This window comes from Lathamus discolor, chromosome Z, assembly GCF_037157495.1.
Source record: "Lathamus discolor isolate bLatDis1 chromosome Z, bLatDis1.hap1, whole genome shotgun sequence".
NCBI lineage: Eukaryota > Metazoa > Chordata > Aves > Psittaciformes > Psittacidae > Lathamus > Lathamus discolor.
The window spans coordinates 85,781,994-85,796,955 of NC_088909.1; the positions used below are offsets into that span (position 1 = coordinate 85,781,994).

A 14,962-nucleotide genomic window follows, 5' to 3' on the forward strand; every position below is an offset into this window, starting at 1 on the left:
TCTCTCTTGCTCTCTCCCTTTCTACCTTCTCCCTTTCTTGTCCGTTTTGTTTTCCTTTTGTTTTCTTTTTGTTTTCCTTTTGTTTTCCTGCATTAGTTTAAAGATAGCCCTGAAAATAAAGGAAAACACAGATCATTTTGTCCCTTCATAAAAATCAGGATCTATGGAAAACAAGTCACTGAATTATTACTTGGAAGCAGGAAACTTGGTATTTTTCTGACTAGGGCTTTGAGATGGTTTATACTGTTTTCTTTAATGATGTTGTATCATGACATCTTTGATAGTGCCGATCTATTTGCTGTATTGAAACCTTTGTATATATCTGTTGTGATGATTTTTGTTTCCCCTGTCTTTAACAATCACAAAACTTTCTACACTAATGTAATAGCCATTTGTTATTTTTGCTGCTAATTGTTAGTTCCTGCAACCTAGAGCATGTTTGGAGAAAAAAGCATGCTATTAACATGTTAAGACCCATGAACGATTTTACAGTGTGGTCTGCAGGAAAAACATGTTAACAACGCGGATGTCTGAAGCTGAATTTCCTGAAAAAAACCATAATGGAGATAGTGATATGGTTTAGTCAAAACAACATGCTACTTTGTGATCCATCTGCTGATAAGTACGATAATGTATTTATATTAAGCAAAATGGTCTAACAATAAAACTAACATGAATCATTTGCTAATTTCAGGGCTTGTAATGCAGTGTTTACGGCATTAGACCACTGTCAGGAAGCCATAGAAATAACCAGTGAAGATCATGTCATTCAGGTAGGGGGAAAACATTAGCTATTTTGTAATATTCTAGTTTTGCTGCGCATCAGAAAGCCATTCGCAATGAACTGTCTTATTTCTGCATGCTGTGCATGGGTGCCTGCTGAACTTTTAAGACCTTTTTCTTCAGTAACTTTACTTAGATTCTAATTTTCAGTAATGTTACATGTAGTAAAACCAGCATGAAATCTGCAGCAAAACTAGATAACCTGTGCTGTAGAGTTTCGTTCTCTTTCTGTGCCTTCTGGTAACAGTTTACATACAGTTTACATATTGACTTCTGTGTTCACCTCATTGCTTGAATAAAATGTTCCACCATTACATAGTATTTTTATATGAAAAACACTGAATTCTAGGGATGTGTGGTTATTGCTCTAGATGCATAACTTGTAACAATTTAGTAGTTATTTATCAGTAATTAACCTTTAAATATGATCTTTTTCATGTTATCTTAAAGTACTTTTGTTTTGACAGTATGTTAATCCAGCTTTTGAACGAATGATGGGGTATCACAAGGGAGAGCTTATTGGCAAGGAACTTACTGAACTACCAAAAAGTGATAAAAACTGTGCAGATCTTTTAGACAATATCAACACATTTATTAAAAAAGGAAAGGTAAGCAAATAAAATAAACCCATGCAAAATTGCTTTAACTTTCTATTCTGCTTCATTTTTAGTAGTATAGGTTTAAGAACACAAGATGTGGTTTTCATGAGTGTACATGTAAGACCAGAATTCTGCTTCTCAGATGTCTTAGAAGCACAACAGCCCACGCCTCAGACAAGTGACTACTAGATTTCTTTAGCTTTGCTTTTAGGATCTGATTGAAGTCCTTTACTGATCTGTTTGCTTAAGAGCAGTGTAAGAACATTTTCTGTGTTTCTGTTTTGCCTAGAGCCCATGGAGATTTTGTTAGTTGGAACATAGTAATTTGTCCCTCAGTCAGTCTCTCAGGTGGTTGCATCATCCAGCCAAAAGGCTTAACTGTTCCGCCACACTGCAGAGCCTTCACCGCCTGCATGCTGTAAGCACCACAACATATTAGTACCCAGTGGGGTTTGTTTTTCTAACTGTAGTCAAAATATCGGCAGTGCGCTGTGAGCTCCTATCATGGTGATGACGGGCCACAGGAGCACTACATTGTTCCTGGGGATATGCTCTCCTAACATATGCAACAGTCTCTTACCCCATCTCCCAGAGGTTGCAGAAGTACCGCTCACCCTTCCTTGTCTCACTCTTTGCTTCATGAACTTTGGGGAGTTCTTGAACCTTTGAGTCACTTACAGCAATGATCAGAGCTTTGGGGGTCACCGCTGGAGCTGTATGCAAGTTTGCCTTGGTTCATTAGCAGCACCTGCAGGCCACTCTTGCTTTGCTCTTACTCATTTACATAGGCTGCCCAGATGCTAGCACTGCCTGCTCAAAGGCACTCTGTCTTCTGCGTCCATCCGTCTTTGTGACAGAGAAGGTATCTTCCACCCATTTTCCAGCTTCATTCTACTCTATGGCCAAGTAGTTCCCTCCTTGAAATCTCTCTTCTTTGAGTTGTTAAGGAGAACAATACCCTCTGCTTCATCTTCCTTTCTTCTCCAATCCATGCTAGAGGATATCTTTTATCTCTGCATCAGTGGAGTGTTTAAGGATGGGGCATATATGGCTCTTGTTTAGCCTGCAGTCCTACTGATGCTTTCCTGTAGCAGTGGGAATGGAGGGAAAATGAGTGGCCAGTCAGCGAAATGGTCATTTGCATGAGAGACCAGGATAAAAGATGCCATGAAGAAACTATTTATTCCTTTTGCTGATCTAGAGTCCTTCAGATATTCATGGTCATGGGAAATGAGTCATGGAGTGAGAATAGGCTGTCGGTTACCTGAGATTAGTTGAAGAACATCCCTAGGTCAAGGGTTTCTGTGATTTTGCATACATATTGCTTGATGATTGGCAACTTCCAAGCTGAATGGTATTCAGTGCAGAGTTTGGTTCCTCTGCTTCCAGGGGAGATATCTTCTGGATGTATTGCAACCGGCATTGTTTGTAACCTTCAAAACAGATGATTGCTAAAGTTCTTTGTAAAAATTGTATACTCTCTCACAAGAGAAACATACTTACATTGTCCGTATGTTAGGAAATGCCTATTAGAGGTGCCACTCTGTGTTAATAAATTTTACACTTTTTTAAAAAATACAACCGGAAATAATACAGTATTATTTACTATGTAAGGATTATGTAATAATAAATGAACATTTGACTGGCAGCTATGTATTCTTAGATGATGTCTCTGTTGTGTGTGTTTGCTTAGGAATGGCAAGGAGTTTACTATGCAAGAAGAAAAACAGGAGACAGTATCCAACAGCATGTGAAGATAACACCCGTGATTGGTCAAGGAGGGTAACTTACTTGTCCAGAACATAATTGCTTTCTGCTTTTTAGGGCCTTCTCTCTGCTTTCCCCATCTGTAAGTTTAACATTAGCCTCCATGTATTTAGTAGCAGGATGATAATGTAACTGCTGACTTCAAGCAGTCTGGAAAGAATAAGCAAAGTTGAGAAGGTCATGTCCATTTTGGTATCATCACTTGCTGACTAAAAGAACTGCAAAGTCATAGCAATTAGTAGTGTTACTACTATGCATACCTGCAAGTTGACATTTATGTTCATGTTATCGGGCATTTCTTTATGCAGTTACTCTACAGAATGGATCAGAAGCTGGGTAATGTTTGTGTGTGTGTTTGGATGTGCTCACACCTTTGCCATGTGGTATGGGCACATTGCCAGGTTCTGCTCCCAGATGTGCAGGTGAATGCCTGCAGGAGCAGAAAGATCGGGTACAGAAACATAGCTGTAATACTGAAGGAGTGCTTGCCACCCAGTTGTCTGTTTGGTGTTGGATTTGGTACCTTGTTTCATGAGGGTTTGGAGACCTTTTCTTAAGAAAACAGCAATATATTGCTTCACTTCTCTCTTTACCATTTGATACGGTAATGAGTGGTTATTTCTGTTGCTAGGAAAATAAGACACTTTGTGTCCCTCAAAAGGCTGCATTGCACCAATGAAAACAACAAACAGGTATTGTATTTCTTTCATGTTGTAATTTTCATAGCTTTGAGTAAACTTGTATTTTTGGTTTAGAAATATATATTTTTCCAAGAGGATGCAATCTATATTGTCAATGACATTCTCATTGATTGTTGGAGCAAGCAAAATAGCTTCATTTGCATGGGCTATTCTCCTTTTGTAGGACTGCTGAGTAGAGGAAGAATGGCTTTAATTTTTTGGATCGTGGATATGACAGTTGAGTCCATAATATTGTGAAGCAACATAGACCATAGTCCAAAGGGAGGGAGTTCAGGGACTTTTTTTCTAGAGCTGCTCTTGCCAGTCTGATCTGGTGTGTTCAGCTCTAATAATGACCTGTGCTTAGCTGTCCCAAGGTTTGACAGCGGGTAAAGCGTGTAGCTTTCGTGCAGGACCTGAGATATTGCATCACCAGAACATGTTACTACATAGGGGTGCAACCCACGTCATAACCCAAGTAAACCAGCAGTAGCAGTCAACACTGGTCTCTGCAGGCCAGATAGCACCCAAGCAGGTCCTGCAACAAAGCTGGTGGCACAGGGAGCTGTTTGCTATCACATACTCCTGGTTCCCTCTCTCTGGAAATATCCAAAGCAAACGACTGTATCACATGCTTTGCTTCAAAAATATTCCAGTACATGGCCTGTAAAGTAAAGAAGTTTGGATTTCTGTGAGCAAAGGAGTGAGATCTATCTTTAGCCTGTAATCTGCAGGGGTGAGATAGAAAGTGGGAAGCATAAGAAGTAGCTAGCAACAGTTTAGGCTGAGGATGTGCTTGGGAAACATGATCTGTTTCCATGTTCTTCAGGGGATCATGGGAAATAAAACGAGAATCTTGTTTTGTTTAGAAATTTCATGTTCTTTTATCCATTTTGTGGGTAAAGACACTTGTGCGTAAAAGGTATTTAGAAAGCCACTACTATTTCTAGTTCCTCCTTCTTCAGTGTAACAATACTGAATATTAACACATTATGGGAAAGCCCCTACTACTGGAAAAGTTTGTAAGTGTTATTCTGTAAAATCTGGCTGTTGAAACCATACTCCTTGCCCAAGTTTTTTGTGGCAACAGGGAGCCAAGGGAGAAATCTGCGTATGTTCTGGAAGAACTTTGAAGGTTGATCCCTGAAAAACAAGGCTCAAAATACTATAAACTGACCTCATCTTTGAACTAAAACATGGATTTTAGTATCAGCAGCAAAGTACCATTTACTATAGCAGGATGTTTCAAAGTGCCCAGACAGAGTGCAAGAGTTGTGTAATAGAAGCAGTGCTAAAGTTACAGGTATTTCTTAGATACAAGCTGATTTTTTTTTCCCCCTAGAATGTACACACAGCTGAAAGGCTGGTACAGGGAAGTGTAGATATGATACTCTTAGTGCAAGATAATGAGTACAGAACAGTTGCAAACTTGCAACCATGTGTAAAATGCAACAGTAGGAATACAGATAAAAGTCCTTTTCCTTCCTGTTTTTCTTTACCCTTTTTGGGGGGCTGCCAAAGCCAGTAGTAAGTGTAAGAAACAGATTTTAGCTGGGGACTTGTGTCCAAGGCCGCATTCATGTTCTCTGTACTACTGGGACTGTTGGAAAGCACCATCAATTCACATTTTTTTTCTCACTGGTTCATGGGCACTTATTGGTTAAAAAGCATGAACACGGCGAGTTACAGGTCTGGGGAGCTCTACGCATTTGGTCATCACAGGGAATATGGCTCTTTACAAAAGTGCAGATAGACATCTACCACAAAGGTTAAAGACCACAGCCTAACAAGAAGGCATGGTCTGTAGAGGTTTAAGGTCCATGGCGGAAAAAACAAGGTGCAACCAACAGAACTAGGTAATTATTGTGTTTCAGTTCTGTGGTGGAAATATCTCCTGCCTGGAGTAGAGCACCAGGTGCTCTCTCATCGCATCACAAGTTCACAGCATGTCTTGGAATTCTGGGGGGCCTGGGGCTGGGTTTGGGTTCATCTTGGGTTTGTTATGCTTTTCTCTTTTTTTTCCCATTTTAGTTGGGCAGTGATTGTGATGTGAATATCTATTATATTCAAAAGACTCTTTAGAAGTATTTTGTAGCAATAATCACTAATGTGATGTTACCAGTCTTGATCAACATTTGGGCACTTAAGTCTCCTAAAATCCATGCCAGAATACTTGCAGCAATAGAACTTTTCCTGGCCTAAAAAAAAAAAATCATGTTTCTCTTCAAGCCACAGATAATTCTTTACAGAGGAATAAAAAGAAATCAAATGAACTTTTATTTACAGAGCAGTAAAAACTGATGATTCAAATTTTGATGCAAGTGTCTAATGTTTCACTGCATCAACATAATTATAAATGGCTTGATGTCAGCATTCAGACTGTGTGCAAACTTAGAAACACCCTTACGTTATTCTGTATAGTTTCACCTTAAAAAGATGTGGAAGTGTTCTTTGTCAATACCAACAGCCTCCATAAGGGGTATCACAGCATAATTAGAGATCACTGTGTAAGAAGCTTCATGGATCTTTGTGCCACATTTATCACATACAAAAATTAAGCATGTTAGATTTATGCACGGAAAAAAGAAATATATCTGAGAGTCTATCAAGTATTCTTACAGTGAAGATTTATGAATAGGGATTGATTTTCATGTGACTGTTCCCATGTGCTGAAGTCTAATGATTAATGCTGCCTTTGTCAATTTGAACCATGGCAAGATGGAGTCCAGTGTTTGCACATTTGTAGATTTACAACAGAGGTGGTGTTTCTTCTCTTAAGAACATACTGGCCCAAGATTAGCTGTGTAACCAGCCTCATAACTTACCTTATGTGGCTTTTTCAGGTCATGCCTGCAGGAGGGATAATAGAAGTATTCAGAATTCAATTATGATTTGGTTTACTTTCTCAGTAGAGAACTTAAAGGACAGTAAGTAATGTTTTCTGCCAGTTGTGCAGCAGAGATATATGTGTAGGCTCTGAAGGAAGCTCCGGTTCAGGACCAGAACAAGTAGTTCAGATGCATTTTGTCATTGTACCTTATCTGATGAGCTTACTCGATTTTACTCTGTTTGGATGAGATGACTTATCTGAGTGTTCCTGAATGATTACAAGACAGTTGCTTAAGCTTTTAAAATCAGTTTTCTGGGGGAAGAAAGGCTCCTTAGGCTCCAGATTTATAAGGACCATGGGTGCAGGATTTCCCCTTCCATTTTTATTTCCCTTCTAATTCATTACAGAAAGCCACTCTTGAATTTGGGGTTTGGTTTTGTTGGGTTTTTTTTGGGGGGGGATTGTTTGGTGGTTTGGGGTTTTTTGGGGTTTTCGGGTTTTTTGTGGGGTGGCGGGGAGGAGGTTGGCTGGTTGGTTTGTTTTCCCTTTCCATTCTCTTCTCATTCTTATTCACCCTCATCTCTCCTCCCATCAATAGCAAAAAAGAAAAAAATTTGGAAGTTGCACAAGAATGATGGAAAAGAGAATTTGTGTAATTCCTCACCAGTTGCAACCATGATTTCATTCTTCCATGCAATCTAGTGCCTTGCTATAGGCAGGTGATGTATTTGGCCAGAGGAACCAATCTCCATAGATTAGATTGTGATGTGTCATGAATAGTGTATAAGTGCAGTGTCAAGCACTGAAGTTTATTCACCTGAAGTAAAGGGTATGTATATATTTGCTAGTGATTACAGGAAAAAGGGGAACGGTTTTAGCCCTTTTCAGCATCTCTGTTGGCTTTACCTAAATACATCATGTGCTAACTTTAGAGGGAAGGCTTGAGGAACTGGAAGCTCTGCTCAGTTTTTCTACTAACAGCAAAAAACTTTCTTGTACCTGTGAAACAAAGGAACAGGATGAAGTGATTAGCAGATAATAAACTGTCATGTAATGGACAGACTGTGCTTTTTGTGTCTAGTAGGCTGGAAAAGCATAGAGCATTTGTTCTGTGTTATTGTAGGCTAAGCAATAGGCATAAACTTCAAGATGATGGAAATACCCTATCCAGATACTAAGAAAGTTCGAACTATCTTTCAGTGGAGCTACTCAATACGTGTCAGAAGAACAAAGAATAAAGATGTTTTTAACTTTTCTAAGAATGTTTAAAAATTATTAGGAAATAAAGAAAGTCTTGGTAAATGATACCTACTTCTACCCATCAGTTGCTGGAGAGTGATTTCTGTAACTGAGTTTTTAGAAGTCTAATTTATCAGTGACCCATGAAAGGATGCATGCAAAATTAAATAGTACTAAGAAAATGTTTCTTAAATTATTTTACAGTGGGAAAAAGTAAACTTATGTGTTTGTGTGTGTGTGTGTGTATGTTTTATTTCTTGAATCTTTCAGGTTAATACGTAATTTGCACTTAAAACACTATCTAAAAATGAATGTAAGTTCTGTTGCAGGCACAAGCATTAAACAGGAACTTAGTACATAAAGGCACAATTGTATCTGTGATCTTCTGCATTGCATATCTGCTTACTTTCGTATTATTTCTCTACATCTGATTACACCTAAAGAAGAGTCTTTTCCAAATGCTATTTTTTTAAATAATTCAACAGAAAATGCTAGATAAGGACAGTGTTGAATGTAGCCCTTTTAAAATAATTTTGTCTTCTTTTTCCTTACATATGTATTTCACTCTTCATGCATCTTCAGCTCTACAAGAGTCACCGTGATGAGAAGCATACAGGAGACAATTCTCAGACAGGTTAGAATTCTATCATTTACCTTTATACACAGCTGCACTTGAGGTCATGGCCAGGTTCTTTCCTGGCATGAAATGTTGTCTCTTCTCTCTGTCAAGTTAGTGGTCAGAGCAGATGGCCAGGGATGGATGCCAGCTGCTCTGAAGTTGCACCATGAATTGGATTTGTAACCATCATTAATAATTCAATCTCCTGCGCAGAGCTCTTCCCGTGCATTCAAAGTTAAGATGTATTGCTCTTCATTGTACTAAAACACTGTGTCAGATCCTGAAGCTGGTGTACCTTGGCACCTCTTTATGTTTGAAATTAATGTGGAACTGTACTGATTTGTGCCAGATCTGTCCTAGTGTTTTCAAGTTATGACTTGTCAGCAGGTCACTGGTTTGCCTCCAGCACAGGACTAAGATAGTTGTCTGTAGAGCCAGGGTAAGAACTAGGCATGTCCAGTCAGCTCTGAGTTGTTGCAGCATATCTAAACAACCCTTGCACTATCTCTTGGGCAGGTTTGCTTACTTGCAGACAGTACATTCAAGCTCTCAGTAACTTCTGCAGGTAGCTTTTGACTAAAGGTATGGAGCATAAAGGGATAATATCTTCTTCTGGTGCTGTGTTATCTGTGGAATAGCACTTTCCACTGAAGAAGGTGGCACTAAAGGCCGATTTTAAGCTTGTGATTCTAGCAGTCTTGAGCCAGATGCTCACTGCTGTATTATTGTGAGTTAACAGATTCTCATTGCCTTCTTACCTTCTGGCACCTTGAGATCCTTCCCTCTATGAAACACTGGACACCATTGCTATGCAATGTCAGGCAGCTTCTGATTTTCACATGGGAGGAGGATATAACATACCAAGAGATGGGAAGTGACTGTTTGACACCCCCTACCTTTTCAAGTAGCATAAATGTTGGAGACCTTTGTGGTGCAAAATAATAATGGGCAGGGGGAAGAAGAGACAATATATGCAGTTTGCTGTTCTCATTTCCATGGCCATCAGAACTGATCTACGGTGTGTTAAACTGCTTGTTCCTGTGTCCTTGTAATAAATGCAGTTTTACTTTCTCACTGCTTCCTGCGAAGAGGAAGTTGAGAACACCAGTGAATTAAGATGAAGGACACTTGTAACTACTTAACACATCGTTGCTAGTTTACTAACGTGTTTTACGGATAATGTGGGCATTTAGGTTTGCTCATTATTGTGACAGATTTCAACAAGATGGTGGAGCCACATCCCATTGATGGCTACTGTGCAGTGAAGACAGGCAAGCTTAGAGTCTTGTATGTGATGCAGGTTATCCTTCCCTGCTGTCCATGGCTGTGCTCCAAGGGTAAATTCCCAGAGCCATGGACATATGCCAGTATGTGATGAGCATAGAAAATACTCTGTGTGTATTGTGCTGCTTGTGATGGCTTGATTTGAAATAAATCTGACAGGGAGACATTCTGATCACCAGGCAAAGGACATTTTTCTTATTTAGGCATTTAAATATTTTCAGCCAACTGTCATGTGGCACGAAGCAGCCTCTGTACCCCATTGACTCTCCAGGTGGCAAAGTTTTGGACTTGCTAGCTGGTATTTAACACGAGGAGAGCTGTCTTGTCAGCTACTGCCGCTCATTGTTGTGTTTATGCCGAAATGTTTGCTCCCATTCAAGTGCCATATGTTAAACTCCTCAAAATGTTAGTGTAGGAAAGCGATTCGAAAGAGAAGTCCTATCAAATAAATAAATAAAATCATGTAACACACATTAGTTATGCCCTGCTCTTAGATGTCAACAGAGGAAAAGGCTTGCAGTTTCTCCAGTCTGGACTGCAACAGAATAAGAAGACCCAAGCTGTCCCGTAAATCTGAAATACGGACAGAAACTGTATATCAGTAATTCGTAAGATGCATAACTTTTTAATTCTGGAGAACTGTATATTACCATTTTATTTTGCCACAACCAGGCTGCATATAACGTGTCTTCTAACAGTGTTATGCTAATTGGTCCTTATGTTGAGAATATCAATTTTATGATATCTCTGGTTCTTCACATGATGGTTATCTCTTTTTTGAAAGCTTGCTGGGGTCTCTGATCTTGGAGTAGCATTTCAGATACTCTGCGAACAGGTACTACACCTATTCTTGCAGAGATATATAGATGAATGGTGGCTGTTTTTAAACATAAGGCAGAGTGTATTATTTTGGAGGAAATTTTTTAATTTTTTTTTTTGAGGCTCTTTCCAGGCATTTCATCCCACTTTTGGAGTTGTCTGGATGTGATAATTTCTCTTGCCTTGGCAAATGGCAGTTTCAAGAATGACAGCTTGGTGCATAGTTAATTTTCACAGCAGCTGAATTGATTGTTTATAATCATTCTCAGTATGTTGGATTTTTCTTACACACAGGGTACAAAAAATTATTGCTGTTAAAAGCAAAAGCTGTCAGAGTCTGAACTGTGCTTGGGCTGCAAGAGTGTAGACCCTTTCATGGGAGATGGGGTTTTTCTTAATTGGCTAAATTTCTAGGCAGGTAAACTCAGGGTTGTTCAATGGTCAGTGAAGAACAAAAGGGACTTGCAGGAAGGGTTCAACCCACCTGCCTGAGACATCTATTCTAAAGCAGGATCTCTGACAACTACCTTAGACAAAGACTACCCTAAATATTGCTGGTTTTAGGCAGCTAAACTTAGGTCAAGCGAGTCCCCTGTTCCGTAACTTCTTGACTTCCTTGAGAAAACAGCTTTCCAGGCACTTCAGATGAGTTGCTGTAAAATGATAGACAGTGAGTCCCTTGTTCTGATGTGCAGAGATTACAGTATTTCCCCCACTAATGTGGTATTGTGAAGGTCATTTAATGAAATGTTCAGAATTTTAGATGGAGGAGTCTCTGTAGAGGTCGTACTTGATGAATTTTTAAAGCTTTTATTTTGTGTTTACAGAATCCCATTCCTTCAAATGCAAGAACAGAAGGAAGGACTCAATTGATGTTAAGTCCATAACATCTCAAAGTAGTGATGGTAAGAAAGTAAACTGTCCAGAACATTACAAATAAAGAATAGACTTGCCATAGGCAGTACAAATGCAGAATGAAAGAGGAACCAGCCAGATTCACATCTGATTAAAGAGATCACTGAATTTTTTTATAACTGCTATAAAATTTCTTTAGCATTATTTGCAAAACAGTTCCCCAGCCTGAGTACCAGCATCAATATACAATGCATGGCAGCATTCAGTGCCTTCAAGTAGAGGAGGAATAGCTGTGCTGTGGGATAGGGGCAGCCTGCTAAACGAGTGCATGGTGAAGCTTTAATTCCACTTCTCTCAGAAAGCTGCAGCTTGTGCCCCTGAACCAGTACTTCGGTTTCATTAGCATGGGACATGAAGGAATCTATTGCTGCTGGTAACTTGAGAGCAGTACTTCTGCTTCTGATCCCATTTGTAACTGCTTGCTGGGGCTGGGACAGTGGTGGCAGAGATTTCCTTCTGCCCCACTGTGTAGTGAGAAAACACAGGTTACAGGGAGCAGGAGTGGGTTTTGTTAAAGCAGCTGTATCACTGAGATGAGGGGCACACTCTCACAGAAGGAGCCATCACTGACAGAGACTCATTGCAAAGGGCAAGTGGCAGGTACTGAGCATTAAGTATAATATAGCTAAAGTGTAGCTTCATTTCACTACAGCTGAAGTGAAGGATGGATGGAAAAACTGACAGCAGAAGTGAGGGGTGGCTGCAAAGGAGGTAGACAACAGTGCAAAAAATGAAACAGTAAAGGAAGAACTTGCAGAAAGGGAGGTACAGGAGAAATGGGAGATGAGGCTGGATTTTGTTGTGCTGTTCCCCAGTGGCAACCTTCTGCACTCTTTAAATGCTGTCACCTGATTTACACTCTGTGGCACTTAAACAGTGCTCTCTTCAACAGCAGCTCCAAGTTTACCAACCCGACGGTACTCTTCCATGGCAAGGATCCACTCAATGACAATAGAAGCTCCTATTACAAAGGTGAGCCTTGAGCACTACCTTTTCCACTAACTCAGAGTTCAGAGTTGCTCTCATAGGGAATGCTGTAGTTTGTTGCAGGACAGCCAGGGGTTTCATGCACCTTTTATTTAACAGAATAACTTAAACTAATTTTTTTCTTAAATTTTCTTACTACTTTCTGCATCTCATTCTAAATCCTAGCTAAAAGGAAGAATAATAAACAGGGGAAAGCGGTGTCCTTGCAAGATGCACTGCTCGTGGCACAAAGAGGACCCTGCTTTGTTGGGCCATGCGTGTGTAGGAGGACGTGTGCTTCCAGTCTCACCTTTGCTTTTACCATGGATATTTAAAAGATAGCATGAAGAGGAGGGAGCACCTACACCATATTTTGTCCTCCTGAAGTCTTTTCTTCACTATCTGTGCTGTACAGACTGCTGTCACAAAACAGCTGCACACCACTTGACCCACAAACCAAGGTGCCTGCCATCTCTGATTCTCAAAGCAGTTTTTTCCTCTTCTCCCCATCTTCTCTTCCTACCACCAAGCTCTTTACTGCCCAGCACAACCTTCCTGCTAGAACAGCTGACACCTTTCCTTTTCCTTCTCCCCAAGCAGACCCACAGATGCCTGCAGTGCCCTCACAGCAGCTTCTGGTTGCTGCAGAAGAGAGCACTGGGGCTTTACAGTCATTGGTGCTGCTGTGTCATCGCTGCATTCCCCGACTGCAGCTGAGACACAAGGTGGGAGGCAGAGAAGAGCTATCTTCTCCTGAAACCATAGCCCAGCTGTTTCTGCTCTCTGCACTTAGTTTTCACATTGATAAAACTAAGGCTTGACATCCAGTATCAGGATACCTGAGTCTCATCCAGGAGTTTGGTTGTTGGTTATTGTTGTTTTTTCCTCTAGAGACTGAACGATTGCTTCTGAGCAGCCCTGGCTATGCTGAAGGACTGAGACATGGCTAGTTTTTGGTCTACCCACCTGCAATTTTTTCAGATACCCCACACTCTTCTGCTTTCACTTCCCAGGAGCTTCCCAGTTATAAATAGCAGATGGATACCAGGGAATCTGAGCACAAATTTACATTTTCAGAGCTGTACTTCAAGGGTTGAGGAAAATACATAGCACTTCCTGAATGGGAAGTCACATAATCAAGCCAAGGATGAAAATTTTCCAATAAGAAAAGACAAAAGTGCCATTCAGTCTTCCTCACCTGCCTCTTTAATCTGTTTTCAGGTTATTAACATAATTAATGCCGCACAGGAAAACAGCCCCATCACAGTAGCAGAGGCCTTGGACAGGGTTCTGGAAATCCTGCGGACAACAGAACTTTACTCCCCTCAGCTAGGTACCAAAGATGAAGATCCTCACACAAGTGATCTTGTTGGAGGTCTGATGACTGTGAGTAAGATTAATAAAGATGGAATTACCACTACCAGTGCTCTACATCACAGTTCAGTGCTCTGCTGTGCTAAAATTTCACAAGCAGTGGGAAGGGGACTCATAATTCATCACCATCTCACTTAAGTATTTTGGTCTTTCTACAAACAGTAGGCCCCAAGATGTCAGTAAGATATGCCCATGTCTCAGTCCATTGGATGCATTCACCCTAGTATATAAGTGAGCACAGTTGCCAGGGGAAACTGTATTCTGATTTGTCTCAAGGAAATACTTTTTGCGAATCCTAGAAGTTTAGATGGGAATAGAGGGATTGCTCTACAGCTCGTCCAGTTTAAGGGTAAGGTTATTTTAATCAGGTTCTGACTTAGGTGCTGTAGTAGCAGCAACGCTGTCTGACAGAGACAGACTGCCTAGGTTTCATCAATGAATACTTCATTTTTTAACATACACTGAGCCAATCCTTGTCAAAATAATATAAAGAAAATGAAAAATAAGTTACAGTTGCTAATTTGAGTGATGGAATCCTGCAGGTGCCAATGAAAGGGTCAAGGAGGACAAAACACTGTATAGTTCATAATGTCCTTTCTGGAGATTTCACATTAGTGCTCCTTGGATCCTTTCATGCCTGTTTTGAAAGACCTTAAAAAAAGGATGGTGCTTATAGTGCTACAATAGGGATAGCTAAAGTATATGTAGTGTTTTCGCAATTAACAATGGTTGCTCTGCCTAAAACTTACAATAAACTTGCTTTTTCAGGATGGCTTGAGAAGACTGTCAGGAAATGAATATGTGTTTTCTAAGAGTAAGCCACCATTTTAAATTTCCCTTTGCATGTGTAACATCTTTGGTAGACGCTGGTGACATAAAACTCCAAGCTGATGTGCAATAGGATGTCCATCTTTGGAAACACTTGCTAAATGATTGCAGAACAAGTGCTAGACTGCCTCCATTTTGGAGTTGAAACAGGTTGAAAGAAATAAGAAAACAAGACTACAGAAAAGCCAAGAGATTGTAGGAAAATAAGACTAGAAAGTAAGACTAGGAAAATACTAAACTGTCACTCAAAGAAATGTTC

General features: G+C 40.1%; 1 protein-coding gene across 7 annotated transcripts in view; it reads left to right on the top strand.

The window, feature by feature from the left end:
• The window catches only part of PDE8B (phosphodiesterase 8B), an 82,852-nt gene that overhangs the window by 56,485 nt on the left and 11,405 nt on the right, over positions 1-14,962 (top strand). For 5 of the 7 annotated variants that reach the window (XM_065664093.1, XM_065664094.1, XM_065664096.1 and 2 more), the window contains 9 exons: positions 695-773; positions 1,251-1,391; positions 3,076-3,164; positions 3,781-3,841; positions 8,481-8,532; positions 11,448-11,525; positions 12,428-12,507; positions 13,723-13,887; positions 14,644-14,689. In XM_065664093.1, the coding sequence (XP_065520165.1) occupies positions 695-773; positions 1,251-1,391; positions 3,076-3,164; positions 3,781-3,841; positions 8,481-8,532; positions 11,448-11,525; positions 12,428-12,507; positions 13,723-13,887; positions 14,644-14,689 (791 nt within the window). The remainder of the gene's footprint in view (positions 1-694; positions 774-1,250; positions 1,392-3,075; positions 3,165-3,780; positions 3,842-8,480; positions 8,533-11,447; positions 11,526-12,427; positions 12,508-13,722; positions 13,888-14,643; positions 14,690-14,962) is intronic. The other 2 variants (XM_065664095.1, XM_065664092.1) reach the window with 1 other exon arrangement.